Genomic DNA, 20,373 nt, shown 5'->3' on the forward strand with positions numbered 1-20,373 from the left:
ATCAGGCTACAAGTCTCAAAATCCCACTTCCACCTATTTCAAATGAAGTCAGACATTCAACTCCATTCAGAGAGGCTTCCACAAGCACTTTTGAACTAATTCAACTGAGTCTGCCGTCTGTGCTATATTAGGATTGTAATTTATGAAGAGCAAGTAACAAAAGGATCTCTATGACAAAAACAGTAACCCACTGAGCTATCCGCATAAATACAGTTCTGTCATCTGCATGGTACATGTTCTATGCAGAAGTCACATTAACTCTCTGTGCTGCAGTTAAAACTACTACTAGACAAAACACGTATCTCTCTCCAGAAGGGACATAACATTTAATCACCAGTGTGCAGTATTATCTTCACATTTTTATTGTAGCCTGAATCTTGCTGGAACACACAAGGAACTCTGTAGCAGGCGCTTTCAATACAAGTTATTTCCTAACACAGTGCCCCTGGCCTCAAGTCAGCACCCCCAAAATCAATCCCAGGTGCTCACCACCCTAAAAGCTGCCCGTCTGATGCCCAGCTGCTGGTCACCCAAAACAACATGATCAAGTTTTAGAATCCATATGCACGTGGCCAGAATCATGTAAGAATTAACTTTTTATTGTCTGACTTTCTTACACTGCTGTTGATAACTGGAAACTGCTTCAAAGCTCAGGACAATATATACGTACATGAAACTCGTGCATCAGAGTTTCTAAACAAGTTGAGTACATAAACATAGCAGGTGCACATGGGGCCTGAGGTAGACAAAAATGTTTTAAAAAATGCAGACCTGAAGAACGTTAGACTCCCCCGCCAGCCTAGTCCCCCTGCCTTCTCATGAGCAAGCAAAGCACTCAGTGGTGTAAAAAAAAACGTGAGGGCCCCCCCTGCAAAGACATGGAGGCGCCCCTTTTGCCCTTGGGCTCGGTCAGGAGATCTCAGGCCAGAGGCCTGCCGCCTGTGCACAATGCTGGGCAGTGTGCGGTGCGTGATTGTGTGCTGCAGGGTGGACAGAGGCTCACAGCGCCTACTCCTCCATGTGTGCACTGTGCTCGTGTAACACAAGGGTGGAGCTCTGTGCCTCGGGATTACTCCCCCACGCGGGTGGACAGGAGCCCCTGTCAAGCGAGAGGATTGTCAGAATGTAATAAAAACACCCTCTGGGGGCCCGGCGGGCTGGTAACCTGCAGCCTCTGCAGTTTGTCACTCGGCCGTGTCTTGGAGCTGTCTGGGCTTATTTTTAAACGCTAACCACAATTATTGTGCGCGCACGAGATGATGTGTGAGCTGGCACGAGCTATTCCCAAACCACCCAGAATCGCATAAAACCATTTCCAGGAATTAGATTCAACAAGGAGGGAGCTCCTGGCCCCCGAAGGCCGAGACCTCCCTTCAAACAGCAATGCCTATTTTTAAGTTATCATAAATTAAACTGATATTTTTGCTGGGGCTGGGCAGTTTTCTTAGCGCGCTGCTAATCTGTCCTCCCGTGTGTTTGTTCCGCCGGCCGGTGCCTACTCACCTAACCTTGCAGCTTCGTTGGCACTGGCAAGCAAAGACTGCTGTCTGGCGCCACATAAATGAAGCTCCCAGCTCATCGTGCGTGCAGTTTAAACCGCGCATGACACAACACATCCACCCTGCCCCACCCTGAAGGCCACGCATCAGCGCGCGCCAAAACAAGCACGCTAGTATGCACCAAATATGAACATGCATCTGCACAAGCCTCGCTCCGAGCACAGTGCAGGTCGGTGCACTAACTATGTGCATGGGAGAAAAATTCAATAGACCCGGCCCTGAGAAAGAAGTGCCGGTGCTTAGCACCAGAAAGCACTGGCACAAATTAAGCACTGGCGCATCTGCTATGGGCTAAGAAAAAGCTGAGATACGAGCCAACATCGATGGTCACTGCTGGACCAGTCCTTCGCTCTTAATGAAAGTTGACAGGAATAAATCACACAGGAAAATTATACCACTGACAGAAGACGATTTAGAGATCTCCAGGGTATGCTCAGTCATTTGTGGGTTAAAGCATTTTAGACAGCTCAAATTGAAGACACAAGCAGAGCAACCTAAACCGAAATCAATACATACACATATCAATCGATGTATAGTCAACGCAGTCAAAAGACTTTCTGATCATCTCCTGAGCAACCAGCACACGACTGAAGATCTGACCAGTGGCGGAGAAGTTCTTCAGTTTGTTGTTAGTGATCTGCTGGGAGAAGTGCTCCAGAGGGCCTGAAAATCACAGTGGCATACTCCACCGTCCCTGAGAAGGCCAGCATTGAAGGCGATTTAGGCATCTCTCGTTCTCTTGGCTGGCATCTCACGTTAGCGTAGGTGGTCTCTTGAGACCCTGGCTTGGGCTCGAGGTGCAGAGGGGTGTACTTTATGAAGTCATTGTCATCCTGCAGGTCGCATGGCATGGCCCTCCAAAGTTCCCTTGATACCTGAAAGGAAAAGGAAACAGTTGACAAATGTTGGTGTTCCAGAGACCCAAATGTGGAGGCAACCACCTATGGAGCTGAAATTAAACTATCCACTGTCACGGCGGCAGAGGTAGGACGGATAGAAACAGGTTGTTCAACAATTCAAGTATATGGAGAACGTCAGGCCTGATAAGAATTGCACTGGAAGTGAACAGTGAGAAAAACTGGTTATGAAACTACTCATCAGATGGTCATTTTCGAGAGGAATATATGGGGACCATAAAAGATCAACAAAAAAAAGTTCATTGTTCCCCCAAAGCTCCCATTTTTTAAGCCTGGCATTAGCCAATTTCATTTATTGTAGTAAATGTATATGTATAATATACTTCTAGAGGCTTTCAGCTATCCCTCTGTATTTATTGGTCTGTTGTTCTGCCATTCACATTTTTCTTCTCCCAAAAAAGCATACAGCATTGGGCAATGAGTCATTCCCCTCTAGCGATAAGGTAATTTCATTGTGAGCTACGTCATTCTGCTCTTTCACAAGGTGCACATCTGCCCATGAAAAAGTTCCCATCAGTGCCAGGAACTACGATTGCAATGTGTGCTTTATCACACCAAAAATATTTACACTTTTAGTCAGTCATTTTATATTAGTCAGTACCTGACAGTTCCTACAACAACAACATTTGACAAAATCCATATTAAAACAAGCACTGCTAAAGCCAAAAGGCAGGAAGCCAATGCCAGGCCAGAGCTTTGCCAATGTTTGTTATCATAAGCACTCTTTAATATTGAGATGGTTGAGAGTGATTTTGCTGAATGTTCAGGATCTCCCCTCCAGAGTCTTCCATGTATGCGAGTACAAAACAAAGCCTGGGGGCATCTTACAAAGACTAAGGGGCATATTATCAAGACAGGCGATAAAATTATCGCCGCTTTAACAGCAGAAAACTGCAGCTAAAACAGCGATAATGGGCTTGATAATATGCCTTATGTAATTCCAATTGAAGCCCATGTTAGATGTCCTTCACATCTAACATGGGCTTCAATTGGAATTCCATAGAGCATATTATCAAGCATATTATCGCCGTTTTAGCGGCAGTTTTCTGCCGTTAAAGCGGCGATAATTTTATCGCCTGTCTTGATAATATGCCCCTATGGGGCATATCAACAAGGCGGCAATATAAAATTATCGCCGCTTTTCGGCTGAAAACGGCCGCAAAAGCGGCGATAATTTTATATTGCCGCCTTGTTGATATGCCCCATAGGGGCATATTATCAAGACAGGCGATAAAATTATCGCCGCTTTAACGGCAGAAAACTGCCGCTAAAACGGCGATAATATGCTTGATATCGCTTTATCAGCAAGGTCACGCTATCCCGTGAATCATTGCCTTAGCGCCCTTTCGCGTAACGCCCAGCTTTGCATCTCTAATGAGATGCAAAGTGGGCGTTCCGTCCCGAAATAACTGGAGAAATGTCGCTAACCGACATTTCTCCAATTATCAATGGGCACGCTAACAAGCATAGCAATAAGAAAAGTAGCGCTAACCTTGGTTATCGCTACTTTCCTTACGCCTACTTTTGGTTTGACTTAGCCATGATATCCAATGGAAGGTGGATATCATGGTCAAGTATGCCCTGCCCTATCAACAAGCTATCGCCAAATGTTGTGCGATTATCGCTGGATTTCCAGCGATAATCGCACATTTGGCAGCTTGCGCCAGGAATTTTATCGCTTTTGAGATAAGCGTTGCTAATAGCATGCTATCTCAGCGATAAAATTTGGCGATAGCTGGCGATAATTATCCTAGCGCTAAGTGCGCTTAGCAGTAATTAGTGCCGGTAGTTGCTGATACGCCCCTAAGAGTTTACATCAAGTAAAGCCTGGGAGGGCTGGACATTTCTTAGCATACTGAAATCCCTAAGGCAGTGCAAAGTCTTTGTTTTCATATTTCTTTCTATTAGTTTTGAATAATTTCTAAACATTACAATACTTGATAATCAGTTCAGGTTCATAAACAGTAAAGTGCAAAATGTAGCAGATCAAGCAGTCATTATTCAGATTGGGAGCAATCACATTATGGCAGTCTTTAAATAGCAATGGAGTTGCATCAGGGATGCATCATGGCACCATTCCGCTTTACTTTGTATATTAATGGTTTGGATTTGGCCCTGTTCGATTCGGGGCTGATGAGCAGACTGTGGGCAGGAGTTGTCAGTCTGTTCTTTTATATGCAGACGATGCCGTCCTTATGGCCTGTACAGCCAATGGCCTACAGCATTTATTAGATATTTTTGTTACGTAAATGGATGGCCTTGATCTCACAACCAACTATGCCAAGTCACACGGTATGGTGGTGGGCCCTAGGAACACCAGAAACAAAAATGTCATAGTGAAGGGTCATCTTATCACCAAGGTTGTTAATTTTTCTTATCTGGGGATACTTTTTGATTCCTGACTTTACTTGCATCACCTTCTAAAGAAAATTTCTTTCAGATTCAAAGTAGCAGTCAGTGGGGTTGGCCTCTTGGCTGAATGTTTGGACCACACTAACGTGGAGACTATGAGTAAAGCCTTTAGGGCCAAGGGTGTGCTGATGGCATGTTATGGTTGCAAAATTTGGGGCCATGTTCACGCAGCCCAGCTTCAGGTGGTTGAAAATTTATTTTTGAGAAACTTGCTCTAAGTACCTGCTAGCACTGCTTTTGAGATTCTGCATGATGAAGTAGGCATGGGGTATATCTCAGATTTGATTGAACTTTGCCTTTTGCTACTTTGGTTGTCTATTTGGCTCAAGGAGGACCTGATCATTATACAAGGCTGCTTGGCCCTGGATGGCAGGTTGAGCACCCCCTGTTTCCCTATGTTAGGCGGATCTTTAAGTTATTGAGTCGCCCTGAGTTGTTTACACACCTGGAAGCTATAGTGAGGAGCGACATCCCATGGCTTAAACAGGCTTTTCATGACATGATTCTTGCAAACCGAGAGGCTGGGGCCCTCTTAATGCATTCAGTTCATCAGTTTGTAATGATAAAATCAGTTCCTGGGGGGGAAACCTCATCTGGCTTTAGAGATGTCTATCTTTCATCGCAGATTATTAACTTATTTAAAATGCAATCTTTTTCATCAGCTCCTGATGCCCAAATAATCTTGGTTTAAAATGCCAAAACTCTTGGCCTGTATTTGTGATGTAATCTCCATTCCTGACACATTTCATATCCTCTTGGTTTGTCCAATTTTTAGCCATTTTAGGCATAGATTTATTCTCCCACTCCTACCTATGAACTTTACACAAGTGAGGCCTGGCTTTTTTTCTGCAGTTGTTCAATTCCCCCACTATTTGTCTTTATGTGACTCGTTTTTTATCTGGGGTCATTCAGGGGCGATGATTTTTTGTGACCCTGGTGTTTTATGCTTATATGGTGTTTTATAGTTAGTCTGTTATTTATTCTTATGCTGATTTCCAGTGTTTTTACTAATGTGTTTTGTGGTTTTAGATGTTTAAGTATTTGAATTGCTGTATTTCGCTGATAGACATTTTTATTATCTTCTATATTGTATGCTTTTATGATTTTCCTGAAAAATCAAATAAAGCTACTCAATTCAATTCACATAGCAATGTGCATTAAGTTGGGTTATATTGGGACAGCTAGGGGCTCCAGATCTTCTAAGGTTTTTTGATGCACCCTTTTCATTTGTAAATCACTTTTTTAAGTGTAGATCAATAGTTTATTAATCATTCCTCTTACCTATTCATTCGGGGAAAGCGTAGTGTCTTCTCGCCAGTGTGACCCAATGTCTTTTTTGGCTATAAGAAAGCCTAGTCCCGGCAGTACCCTTTGTGCTTGTGAGGCAGACCAGTCTTCCATTATGCCTAATAATGTTACTCTAGGATCAATAATAATGAGTGTATGTAAGATCTTCACAAGGGATTCATGGACTTGTCTCCCATTGGCTTGTTTGCGATGGCATTCTTTATGATCTGATACCATCATCTAGTTCTCCCAATTCTTGTTCCCACATGATTCGTAACTCTATTAGTGGGTCTGGGGTGTTCTAGAGCAGGGATCTGTATATACTTGAAATTCCTTTAGGGCCATGTGGTTTCATTAGCAACTTGGGCTCTGATGGATTAAAATCAGGGACTTCATCTAAACCATCTTTGTTTGTAGTAAGGATATGGTAGAGCTGAAGGTATCTATAGAACGGAGTCTTAAGTAATTCAAAAGTCTGCTGATAGCTGTTCAAAGGATTTTATATGATCGTAGTTCCAAACATCACCCAGGTATGAAATTCTAAGCAGATCCCAAGCCCTAAACCCAGGGAGCTTGTGCCATTAATGACCCACAACAAAGTTGAGTCTGATTTGTAAGCATACCTTACTATTTGATGTGCTTTAGGGCAGAGACGTTTTAATGCATGGGCATTGTGGGCTTTGGCCCAGGCCCCCAGCCTTTCAGTGGGCCCCCTGATAGAGCCAGCTCTGTTCTGGAGAGAGTCATGCCCTAATGACCTTGAATATTTCTTAAACAGATTGTTTTAAAAACTGTTTTCCATTAATTTACTTTTAATGTGGGTGATGTGTGAGAGTCCAGTACAGGCATTCTGCAGGGAAATGTTGTGTTTATGTTTCCTATAACATCCATAAAAAGTTTATTTTAGATCAATACAGGGCCTCACATATGAGAAATAGGAGGGTGTCACAGAAATTATTTGCAGTCTTATTGATGAGCTGCTACAGCTGGGTTACAATATAACAAGACTCATAATTATCCCTGAACATGACATGTAAACACATTTAGAATGTGGAGCAGTGGTTATGTGCAATGTCAGTGACCTGGCCAAAAAAGGTATGAAAGAACTGAAACTGTATCATAAATTAAAAGCTGTTCCAAACAGGGGCCCCCAAAATGTGTTTCGCCCAGGGGCCCCAAAATCCTTAAGATGTCCTGCTTTAGGGCCTCTCCACAGCACAATATTAGCAGCCTCGTAATTTTTAGGAGCTAACGTGGGGAGGAAGGGGGATACCACCATACAACAAGTGCAAAACACCTGTTTCCTGTAGGGCATTCAGTTCCAGTTGCAAGACCGAATCTTATCTGTCCCTGAAACAGCCAGTCGTTTATCAGAATAAGCCACGAGGCTCAGTAGTAGTAGTACTCATCATGGAAATAGGCAAAGAAGACCATGAACCCAGATCCCGGTTGTGCTATATTAAGGGAGCGATGTTTAGGTCCCAGGCCCTCTGCCGATTCCTTGTTAAGTTCATATCTAAATATTTAAAACAGTCTCCAGCCACTTGTAGGTGGGTGTGTGCAATTCACTGCGGCGGAGAGCTGCATATCTGCATGTAGGTTGGTTTGCTCCAGTTTATTGTCAAACTAAGCCATCCCCATAAACCTTAAGTATCTGTTAGTCTCTCTAGTGTGCTCTCTATTTTCTGGATAAAAAACAAGCATCTCCTATGCAAATAAGGACACCCTGTCCCCATCCCATTCGATCCCCTAATCCATTTGGCTATGGGTGTAATTACTAGAGCAAAGAGGAGGAGGGAGAGAGGGCAACACTGGCGGGTACCTCGCTCATGGTGCAATGGAGAGTACAGGGCCCCATTTACCCTAATCTGTGTCCTGGGGCATTGCAGAGGACAGTGACATATATAAGGAACTTAGGGCCCATTTTCATCTTTCAGAGCACCTGGTTTACAAAGGCCAGTGTACCGTGCCAAAAGCTTTTTTGTAAATCTATAAGAAACAGCTCAGCCGGGTCCTTGTAAGTCTGCTGCCCTATCTAGGGCTACCTGCAAGTGACGTAAACCGTGCCTTTTGCATCTGCTTGTTTACAACTGTTCTGGTGCTCATGGACCAGTTTACGCATCACCCTAGCTAATCGAGGGGCCAGGATCATTATTAAGAGTTTGATTTCTAGATTGCTTAATGATATGGGCCAGTAGCAAGCGCATTATTCTAACGGTTTACTGGGCTTTAGAAGGGTGTTTATCATTACACCGCACCGGTCCACCGGGAGAAACGCACTCTGTCTGGCCTCCTTACATAAGGTCAATAAATGTGATGGCAGCAATGAGGAGTTTAAAAAAAATAAAAGTTCACACGAAAACCATTTGGGCCGGGGTCTTTGATGAGGGAGAGTCTAATATGGGAAACTGTATATCTTCAAGAGAGAGTGGTAGATCTAGCTCAGCTCAGTCTGTGGGGGGGGGAGTGCCTGTATAAGTAAAGCATTGGTGATGGGGTTTTACACTTCTAACTGAGAGGAGGAGTCCTTCCAGTGTAGCTCCTGGTAGTAATCTGCAATTAGCTGTGCAATTGCCAGAGAGTCTGTGACCATCTGCCCTTCTCAATTCTGAATTGAGGAGACAATTCGGATTTGGTGTCTTTATTTGCTACCCAGTAAATAAGCTAGCCTGTTTTATTACCAAGCTCGTAGATTTATATTTGGACATTGTCCACGCCAACTTGGCTGTGTCCATGAGTTTTTGTTTTAGTATACCACTTGTGTTCATTCAGAGGGTCCATTATAGTACTAAGATGTGTTCCTCAAACTCAAATATATCCTGCTGTCTATCCCTTCCTTTTCCCAGGACATGGGAGAACAATGTGGCCAGCCGGCCTCCCACTGGCTTGCCGGGGATGTTACTGAGTATGTATTGAGATTAAAATAATCCTCATTTGCTTCATACAGAAGAACGCTTGAGTAGATGTTCTACTTGAGCGGCAACTTCCTCAACGCAAACAGAAGGTTTCTCAACTCGAGCGGCCGTGGCCATTTGCGACCGCCCCCGTTGAGAAATCTCAGTAGGAGGTAGTCTGGAGTAAGATTTTTCTTGCTCGCCAATTTAATGCTGGTGAGCGCAAGCAAGGAAGTAACTCTGTTCTACTACACGGAGTGAAGTTTTTTGGAACTACGCGCACTATGTGGAGTGGAAAAAACTCTGCGAGCGAAGCAGATTTCATGTCCAGGCCTACATGGGGCCGCCTTCTGGGCGGTGAAGCAGTATCGTTACCAGAGCGTAACCAGACAAACTGCTAGGCAATGTGAGGGCTCCCAGAGTAGTATAGTTGTTATCCGCCGGGACAAACAGTGTCCAGTTATGAGAAACAGCGATAGAGGATTGAATAATGTTGGAATTGTGCCATTTTAGTCACATATCTCCCAGTCTCAGACAGGTCGCCCATTTAAAAAGAGTAGCCACCCTGTCAGCGGGAGGCACTGTCTACATCAAGTGCTATGTTTATAGTGGCATTAAAATCACCTCCTGCTACAGTGATCCCCAGGGAGTTATGAAATAAGGCATTGAAAACTGCCTGTAGCATACTGTTGACAAGGGTAGGGGACACATAAACACTGCGGATCGAAAAGGGCGACCCTTCCAACATGTCAGTTATGTTTGCAAATCTTCCTAAATTATCTGTATGTATTGTGGACACCCCTAGCAGGACGGTCATATGTCCAGGACATGCGTCTCCTGCAGCAAACATTTAGAGTTTGCTTTTTGGTTTATAATATGACCTTTTAATATCGTTCAGGAGCCCATTGACCTCCATGTCACGCCCTGTATTACCTCTGAGTGTTACTTGCAGCCACTGTGAATGCTGTGCACCGGTTTCATCATTCTGTCTCTGACAACTTTCCAGCCGCACCGCCACTAACTGTATTCAACAAAAACCATTCCCCACTCCATATTTCCTATTGTTGCAAAGTCATCCTGTACCCTGGGCACCCCCTAACTTTTTTCTGATTGATAATGGTGGTAACGGATTTTGACTGACTCTAGGCTCTGCATAACCAGGCCCAGGGCCAGTGCTAAGCTGGGAGAGACACATTAGAATACAGTTAAGACACCTACATACACTAGGGTACACAATGGTATGGTGGAGTACCTCTGTGATTGGCATAACCTACCCTATAAGCCCCTAGTATTTAATCGGGCAGGGGATTAAAACTACCTACAAGTCCCTAGTACCCTGGGGTATGGCAGTTTAAAGGCCAGTAGCTCTTTTTGCACTTGCATGTGTGCACTGCTGAAGCCTGAGGTCAGTTTAAAAGCAGCACTGGGTGCCAGGACTGCTTTTAAAAAGTAAATTGTGCCCAAACTCGACTTTGGTGTTTGGGGCACTTAAAAATGGATAGCCTACAATGTTTTGACATATTAGGCACCCCCAGGGTCTCCCCTAGGTATCCCAGGGGTGGGGGGGGTCAGGTATTTATAAGGTACACCCTTATAAAATGAGTTTTTGTATGCCTGGGTAAAGTGAAATTTCACATTTCACTCCCCACATTGTCGTACAGGTCTACTCAAATTCGACTTTGATGCTAGAAGCAATGTGAAGGGAAAATCTGCAATCTTTCTACAGATTCAAAACCCCTAAAGCCTGCCCTAGTTACACATGGGGTGAGGTTCCTGTAGATATAAGGCAAGTACTTATAAAATATGTTTTTGTAAGTCCTGGCGTTGGAAAAATGGCCCGAGGCATTTTTCCCATTGCAAATCCCTTGTTACATAGGTTAACATGGTAGGAAGTTATTGACTAATAACTATTGATAGGAGAGGACTAGACATACCATTCAAAGACTTCCCAGAATGGTCTTAATAAATCCAACAATATCATATTGTTGAATTTCTCCTAAAGTGTACATACAAGAAGTTATAAGACTTTCTTGTTTGTAAGTCCAAATTTAGCCTTCCAGTGGTCTGCCCTGATTGGTCAGAGTTAAGTGGATTAGCGAGGCTGCCTTGAAGAGGTGATAAAGAGCCCCTGGGGTTACCCAGCTCTGCTGGGAGGGCCGTGTGCTGTTCAATAGGAATGCCAGGCCAGGGGGAGGAGTCGTAAACTATGGGCTTTAAAGGCAGAGGGAAGGCCACAGTGTCAGTTTCCACTTTACACTTTTGACCCCCACCACACCCAGGATTAGGGAAGGTATGTGCAGATGGTAAGGGGAGAGTCTATGCAATGAGCCATCCTAGGGGGTGTGTTTAGCCAGCTCTTACCTCCTTGCTGGAAAATCAGCCATTATAGATTTGGATGATTTGATGCACTCTGGGACAAAATAATGCCACACTCTACAGGATGTGATCATAACTGTGAGGAGTTACCCTGCTCCCAATGGTCAGAAGTGACCTTCTGCATGACCCAGAGAACTTGGAATACATATCTGAGAGGGGCAGAGCCCTCCAGATTTGCTGCTTGAAACTTACTGAAGCAAGAAGTGCCCTGCTGAGAAGTTTTGCTGTGCAAAGATTTCTAAGGCCTGACCTCTGAAAACTGCACCATCTGAAACTACAGCCCTGTGGATTATTTTGCTGATAAAGAACTAAAGAGTGCACTCCCTGAAAGCTATAGGTTAAAAAGAGCTCAACTGGAACATCACCAACTAAATCTACACCTTGGAGACCCATCAGTGGATTTGTAAGGCTTTTGTACCAGTGGATTGTGGGAACTGACGTCCTCAACTTTCAAGGACCATCTTGGAGCTTCTAGACCCTTGGAGTAAGTTTGAGACACTTTGAGACCCCTTGAGGAACTCCAGGAAAAAGTTCAAGAACTTTGGAGAACTTTGGAGCAACTTTGAAAAGAAGCTCCATAGAGGGACCAACTCAACCTGGCCAGCCAGGCTGCCTGCCTTAAACCGCGAGCCGGCCAAGCCATCCAGGTTTGTCCCGCTAAAAGCTCCTTTGCATCAACTTCCAGCGATTGACCGGGACTAGAGTAGAGAAAATCTGAAGCCGGCTAACCCTCACCAGATCCAGCTACATGAGGAGTATCGAGAGACCCCGCAAGAAAAGTTTCTAAGTCCGCTTGTAGAAAAGGTGCCCGGGAGCAACCGCGAGAGCCAAGCCACCTGCCTTCCATCGCGTGTCGGCCTGGATTCCTGGGTTGTCCCGCTGAAGCAAACTCAAAATATTTTCTAAGCCCGCTCCAGGGAAGTTGACCGAACCTCATCACAAGTCAAGCCGGCGAACCCTCACCGGATCTGGACTGGCTAGGAGCTTTGAAGACCCTCAGTAAGAAAAGGTCCAGAAAAGTTTCTAAGTGTGAAGGTAGAAACTGAGACCGGGACCTGCCGGGAGCTGTAGCCGCTCAGGGCTCCCTTGCGCCCGGCCTGAAACCTTGACTTTGCCCTGGTCTATCGCGAGCAGGTATCACAATATGGTGCTATAATCTTCTAAGTAATCACAATAGGGCAACCCACTATTCCCCAAGGAATTGGGTAGATTAATTAAATACAATAGGTACCTTGAGGATTTATTTAGTAACAATTAATTAGTTAATTGGGAAGTCACAAAGTGATCTTAATTTCCTTAAACTCAAGCAAAAAAAGGAAGGAAGAAGGGGAAAACTCATACAGTGCAATAATACAAAAGTTCATTAAAAAGTTTTTTTACCAAAAATAAATTTGTATTTTCAATTTCTGAAGTAGTGAAACAATACACTTTACATTTCATGTACGGCAACATAAAACTACTGTCTTCTTTGCAATCTTACTAGCAGTAGTTAATGACATTTCTTACATACAAGACAGAGCCCACCACATGTTTGGCCAGGCAATGAACTTAATTCATATAAACTTAAAGAGTTTTTTAGGCCACCAATGCCTCTTAGTTATGTAAGAAAATGTCGCAGCGTCGACGTTTCGGTCTCACTCTTGAAGAACAATCACAGAGACCATCCTCAGGACCGAAGTTGCACCATGAATTGCAATGTGAAATTCAGCCTGTTCTAGAACTTTTGAACAGCGTATGTACAGCGTTCCTTGAGAAACAATCCGGCAATTAATAGCCGACAAGACGGCAATACTCGTCTTCTCCGTAAATTTAATTCACCTTCTGATTCAGGCAGCTCCGAGTTCTGCCTCTCACTCCCCAGGTCAGTCGAGCCTATATTTTATTGAAACTTTGAAAATTCATATCTCTGGTTCCCTACATTGGATTTTTGTTGTTTTGGTGTCATTTTAAAGATAAAAATATTTCCTATTCGTATAAATCTGTATCCTCACGCTCTTGCTCAGGGGGACAGATGCCCTGGTGCTATCTTAACTTGATATACGAGTTATTCTATTTTTTTTTTTTAAATTGACGATTTTATTTACTGACTAGATTTGTAGTATTTAACTGTGTCTATTGTAGTAACTAAGTTTTTGTATATTGTATTGGAGATATTTTTGTAACAATTTTTGTTAATTGATACAATACATTTTTTACTTACTTATAAATTGGTGTTGGATTTTTATTATGTGTTGTGTCTTCATTATTTACTGAAATGGTGTCTCGCAGCCACGTTACCATGGGTTGAGCATAGGAATAATTTTCTAAGACCTATACTGAGTCCTATCATGTGTTAGTGGCATTATTGCCAGTTGCAGACCTACATTTGCCCCTACCAATAACCCACTTTCCAACACCTATATAGAAGCATCTATTCCCCCCCAACATTAACTAAAACCCTAATAATGCGAAGGTGAGGCACCCACTCCCACTCCCCATCATAATTGTGTTATTTCTAAACAAGAAGCACCAACTAAGCCAGTATGACTGGCCAGCCGCATAGTAGTTGGTTGCACAGCACCCCCTACAAATATTGGTTTTAGGACCAGTGTCAGGATGCCATAGTGTCATCTTCTGTGACCGTGGCTTTGGTGCCTTGTTGGTCCTTACTGCCCTTGTGCCTCTGAGTCGCTATCAGCTAGGTCAGTCTGCGTTTTTCTCTCTAGCTATGTGGACGCCACTTATCTTTCAGTTCTTGTGTTGCCTTCTCCTGTTTTTAGTTGATTGCGACCCCAGGCAACATCCAGCAGATGGTGGAACACATTCTTCCACCCATGCCAAGCCTGTTTCCTTGGTAAATAACTTTTTATTTGACCAAGTATAGAAGTATATTTAATCTCCATCGCACAAAGCTTCTAGTTTAGCAACTCAAAGGATTTCCTTTGCTTCTGCATGAGTTTAGTGTAGGCTTGGAAAATTATTATTTGTGTGAGCCATGCATTACCTCAACCAATTCTCTTGCTACTCAAAGGATTAGATTTCTGTCTCTGTAGTTGAGGAAACAGGCTATCATGGGTCTAGTCTGGTCTCCAGATGATGGTTTTTGCATGAAGAAGCAGTAGGTCCGCTCAGTCAGGAAGGAGGTCTGCCTGCCAAATGTTTGATAGCTAGGCCTCCATAAATTGCTCCGGATGTGCGCCCTCAAGGTTCTCCAGGAGCCCCGCAAATGAGTTATTTTGTGTGCAGACCTTTTTCTTCACCCCTTACCAGCAACTCGCGTGCCGAGTTTTTTAATTATTGGATGGTCTGGTTAAGGTCTTTGGCTGGGTCTTCCAGGGCTCATATGTGATTTTTGGCATCGGTGTCTCAGTTCACTGTGTTACATTAGCCTTGTCTTAAAAGGGATACATCTGCGCTGACCTCATCCATTTTGTTTTGAAGTGCTTGCCGAGAAGATTGAATGGCCTGGAGGAAAGCATCAGTGGTGGAGTGAGGGCACCCCAGGGGTTCTACATGTCCAACACCAAGTGCTGTCAGTGGGTTGCACACTTCCAGCATGGGGAATACCTTTTACAAACTTGTCCAGTGTCCCCTGCTTGGGAAGAGATCTTATCTTTGGATATTTGTGCATCCGTCGAGTGGGAAAGGGTGTCCAATGGTATTTCACAGAATCTCACGACCTTTGTGCTCCAGTTCAAGAATCACAGATTGGCCGAGAGCCCTAGGACTTTGGAACCTACCCCTAACGACCTGGGATGGAGTCCTCCTCTGTTTAATCAGGGTACCTGTCCCCGTGACCACCTGCCCTACATATCACAGGAATCACAAGCAGCCCAGCCAGGGATGTCCAAAAGTAAATCAAGCACCTCTAATTGATAGTATCTCCTCTGCTCAAGTGTTGAGTCTCTGTTTTCTACTGACCGCCACAGTCAGCACTCCCTTTTTTCATGCACATGCAGTCAGAGGGTAAGTAGTTGTGGAAGCTCCTGGGTCACTCGGTTTCACAGCTTGCTGTCCTGTCAGACGTTACTACATTAGATGTGAAGACATATACATCCCTGTATATCACCAGAACGCTGCCCCCTGAATCTTAACCCCTCCAATTGAAACCCTACAGTCTCCATGATCCAATTTCCTGGGACACCTGGTGTTTAAAGATTATTATTGCAGTCCAGGGTGGGGAGCGCGGCGTTCAGCCTCCAAGGATAATTTTTCTTAAAGTGGCAGTGGGGGATGAGCACTTGCCTCCCCAGACTTACCGGACCAACACACTCCACTCAGTGGTTGTTGATGGGCCACTTGGATGGAGCATTTCTCCTTGCAGCCACAACCTCCTCTATTGCGGCACTACGCCTGGGACTTTGTGGCAAGACAGACCATACTTCTCTCCAGGCCTCCAGGAGCTTCAACCCTATCCTCCTTCTTCCAATTTCAGTATCAGTGTCCTCATGGCTGCTGTGAGAGCAGATTTCAGGGCCCTCAGTGGCCAGCTTGCTTCTTAATCTGAGCCAAACCAGAGCTATCTCAGCCCTTGCTTTGGGGTGGACCGATCTAATGTGGGCCCAGTTTACTTGTGCCCCCTCCAACAGCGGGATCAGGAGCTGGACAGAATGGAGCACTGGTGCTGCCTTTGTCCTCCAATGCACTTACGATCCCCATTCCTTCACTGTCACAGATGGGGGAGAAGACCCACACACTCAGTGGCCGCATCATTTTTGGGCCAGGCTGCGACAGGATAATCGCAGCTGTTGGGTCAGTGCACTGGGCTCACTCTGACGCAGATGAGGAGAGCCGTGCCCTCCTACAGGTATCACCCAGCTCCCACGGATGCTTAGAGGCCGGGTCTGATGTGGGATTACGTGTGCCAGCATGGAAGAACTAGGGAATGGTGATTGCCACCTAGAGTTGAAGACCACACTCCCCACCTCTCTGGCTTTTACTTATCTTGAACATATAGAATTATAGCTGGGTAACAGTGAATATTGGGGATGTTTTTCACCTAGGATGTTACAAGTGACATCAAATGGACAACAAGAGCGAAGCTCAAGTGTGATGTCACTCAGAACCTTGCAGGGAAAAACATCTGTTATTTACTTTTTACCCATTTATAAGTGTATGTTATTTATGGTCCCCAAAATCATCTTCCCCTGCCTTCAATTGATACGCAGAGGCAGAAGAGTTATCAGGGAGCCACACATAACATGGCCTCTCTTCCTTATTCCAAATATAAAAAACAATAATAACTGGCCTTCTGGTGCCCACTACCCTCTGCATTTCCCCTCCTTCAGAATCTCTACTCCCGGCTCTCCAGTGATGCTCTGACAGGCAGCCTTGGAGTGGCAAGGTGGGCCTCTGGCTGACACCAGTTGGTGGGCTGTTTTTTTGGTCTATTTAGGACGCCACTCCTGGTGCACAGCATAAAAGGCTGTTGTTACAGCCATAACAAACATGACCCCATGCACATAAAGTCAGGCCAGCAGGCTAATGTCAGAGGCAGAATGACAATGGACTGCTCTGACTGTCACAGCTTGAGGTGTGCTTTCCCTCTGGTTCCCTCCAGGTGTGACAGTCTGCAAGGAGCTGCTGATGGGAAGTCATTAGCACTTACTTTACAAGGGACTGCAGCAGGGGAGAGGACTGGAGCATTGGGTGAGAGTGGTTAGTGAGGGCCAGGGATGGAGCTCCTCAGTTTTGTGTACTCCTCCACTCTATGCAACATTTGGAGACAAATCAGTCTCTGCTCTTCTCCTTTGGCTGCCGGATATCAATTACTGTAGTCAACAGGGACAGGTTGTGCCCTTAGTTGACTTTGAAACTGTGAAACCCCCTTCAAGTCCTAGCGTCTGTTCAACATCCTGTGATTCTGGGCAAATCACTTAATCTACATGAACCTAAAAAAAAAATATGACCCTCTCTAACGTTATTTAGTGATCACGTAAAGCCCTAGTTCGTGCTATATAAAACTGCATGTAAGGTCAGTGACACTATTTTTTTGTTTATTTTGCATTTACAGACTAGCATCATTTCCTTTCTCAGAACGTACATGTGATTAAAGCAGCAAGTAAAACAAAAAACAAATGCACTTTTCACCAGTCTCTGCGCATTGGAGGGCCTCTCTTAAGTACTGCAAAAAATAAAATGAATATCAAAAAAGCCCAGGGTCAGTTTAGGTATGTGCCATATCATGTTTCCCAGTGAACATTAACTAAAACATCCACAGCAAACATATGGATAAAAAAAAACAATTAAAGTGAATTCCTAGATTTTTTTTATAATTCTGTCCTTCTATAGTATATTTTTTGATTGGAATTTGAAATTCATATTAAAGTACTGGCCCTATAAGATTTAAAATACTTTTATTAATGCAAATGTTTGCCATCGTTCAGGTCCATTATCCTAACCAAGCAGTGTATTGTGAAAGGTTGTGATCTACAAATGTGGGACACTTTTTTGGGGGGCTGCCAGGGACGAATTACGGCCCCAATCCAACCCAGCTGACAGGCTTTCAGTGAGCCCAGGTCACTGCAGTTATTCATTTGCCTTCAAATAAATTCATTCCAATTGTTATAAAGTTCTTACTGTAGCTCTTGCTCTACTAGCTCCTGCAATGCCTTACCTCCGAAGCTGGTGCCGTGATATTTCTAGGGTATCCTGGAGACTCATGCAGGTCCGCTGTGGAAGAAACATTCAGATTTTTAGAGAGCACTTAAATGCACTAAAGATATATTTTCCTGGTAATAGGATCTAGTGGGACCCATAACCTCTTTGTCCTCTGATAAATAAACTTAAACTCCACTGATGGCATCCTAAACCCATCTTAAAGTAGGAACTCCCTTAAAAAACACCTATCCGAGTTTAGGGTTCTTAAACCAAATCCACATGCTTGCTTCACACAAAAATGAGAACAGCGGCCGGCCACACATTTCACATAACACAGCTGAAGATGCATACATTGATGCCCAAGCCCATTCATGTCAGATGCATGCTGGTGAATCCCTGCCTAACATACATAGACCTGGCAGCCATTTATTAAAAAAATATATATATATATATATATATATATATATATATATATATATATATATATTTTCTTCGCTTTTTTCAAACAAAGATATCCAAACAATCACAAAATACAAAGGCTAGCAGTTGTTCCCTGATGGATAATAGTCTCTGAGCATACCCAAACGCAAATTCTGTTCTGGCAGCCATTCATCATGAGAGTGACACACACACTCGTCTGGTGAATAGTGACATCAGATGGTGAGCTACCTACCCACAGTGTTGGTGAACTGCCCTTTTGGCATACTGCCATGTTTCCAGTCTTGGGCTTTCATTTTGTGTGAGCCTGTTCCTAGAGAGTGAGGGGGTTAGTGAAATTAATCAGTATGTACATATGTATGTGGTATTTCTATAGAATAAACCTAGCCCAAAGAAGAGGTCCGCTGTGCAAGGTCAGAGTCAAGTATAACATAACGAGTGATAGGAGAGGTAGCTGGTGTGTGGATGGCTAATGCATAGTGTTGTAGTGTTCTTGAAGGAGGTGTGTCTTCAACTATTTTCTAAATTGGAGCAGTGTTAGACAGTGCTGGTAGATACAGGAGTGTTGTTCCAGGTCCCAGGTGCATATTTAGAAAAGGCCTGCTTTCTTGTTTTTTCTTTCTTTTACATTTTTAGTCTGCAATCTGGTGGTGTCCTTGCTGTGGGTGTGCTGGGAACTAAAATAGATGGTGAGCTCATCTGCAAGATAAGCGGGGTTGCTGGTCGTTATGGCACTGTATTTATGAAGCTGGTTTTGAAGATGGTGCAGACCAATAACAGGAGCCAATGGATTTGCACCAGGTTGGGGATGATGTGATCATAATTACTTCAGGCCCTGGATGAAACGTGCTGCAGCATGTACAATGCCATTAACAGGTGCCAGTGAGGAGTCTGGAAGGCCAGGGAGTAGGGTGTTACTGCCATCCAAATGTGAGAGAACGAACAATTGAATTGAACAGTAGGTATCAAGTAGTTTTCTGGAAAAAACAGTTTCACTTTCTCTAGAAGCGAGAGCTGTACCAGGCCATCTGTGATTTTTGGCAATGTGTTCCTTGAGAGTTGAGTGTAATCCTAAGTGACTTGGCATTTGGTGAAAATTGGGGTCAAGGCTCATGTCATTGCACCAGGTTTGTACTGTTTTTTTTGTTTGTTATTCTTGGCAAATAACAGGAATTCTATCTTGGTTGGTAGGCACTGGACATCCAGTTCTGGATGATGTGCAGGCAGTGTATGAGGTGTTGGATGACAGAAGCAGAGGAAAGTTTTAAGTACAGTTGTGTATCATCAGTAACTTGGTCACTAATATCCATGTCATTATTAGGAGAATGAATGAGAAGTGAGTGAATAATCCTGCTGATGCCTTAACGTGGCAGTAGTGTACAGCTTGGGTGCACATTTTTTTGGAGCCACATGCAAACTGAATCTTGCTGTTTATGCATTTCATGTTTGGTAGCAGTATTACCAATTTCTGGGGACATTTGCTTCAATCTGGCAATACAATCTGGCAATAAATTGTGGTCCTTTGTGGTGGTGCCATAAGACAACTGACTAAAGATGTCTTAATGATGCACCAGCCCTGGTACTGTTCTTGACCTAGTGAGGTAATTCATAGATACCCCTTAGCAATGGGAGAGTATTTGGAGTTCTTCATGGGCAGGGCCTGTCTGCCAATGAGTCTGGTGTCAGCGAGTGATTGACATCATTGCAGGTGGGTGTTTCCGAAGGCACCTATGTCAGAATGCTATGATGGAATGAGTCAGTCTGAGAGGTAGAAAACTCTGTGAAAGAGGAAGAGGATATCTCAATAAGGCTACACCCTGGAGCATGAGCCACAGGGGAAGGACCAGCCTATGATAGGCTCACCGAGAGCAGGACAAGAACTAAAGAGGATTCCAAAAGTTGGGCAAGTGG

At 44.1% G+C, this 20,373-nt stretch overlaps 1 protein-coding gene across 1 annotated transcript in view; it reads right to left on the reverse strand.

Moving 5' to 3' along the window:
* Positions 1 to 326: 326 nt before the first annotated feature.
* Positions 327 to 20,373, reverse strand: part of LOC146871152 (polymeric immunoglobulin receptor-like) — a 192,946-nt gene continuing 172,899 nt past the window's right edge. Inside the window, exons 5-6 of the mRNA XM_085650369.1 lie at positions 18,041 to 18,096; positions 327 to 2,434 (exon numbers count right to left, since the gene is read on the reverse strand). Of these exons, the coding sequence (XP_085506495.1) occupies positions 2,189 to 2,434; positions 18,041 to 18,096 (302 nt within the window). The 3' untranslated portion in view covers positions 327 to 2,188. The remainder of the gene's footprint in view (positions 2,435 to 18,040; positions 18,097 to 20,373) is intronic.

The sequence above is a fragment of the Triturus cristatus genome, chromosome 1_1 (assembly GCF_964204655.1).
Source record: "Triturus cristatus chromosome 1_1, aTriCri1.1, whole genome shotgun sequence".
Classification (NCBI taxonomy): domain Eukaryota; kingdom Metazoa; phylum Chordata; class Amphibia; order Caudata; family Salamandridae; genus Triturus; species Triturus cristatus.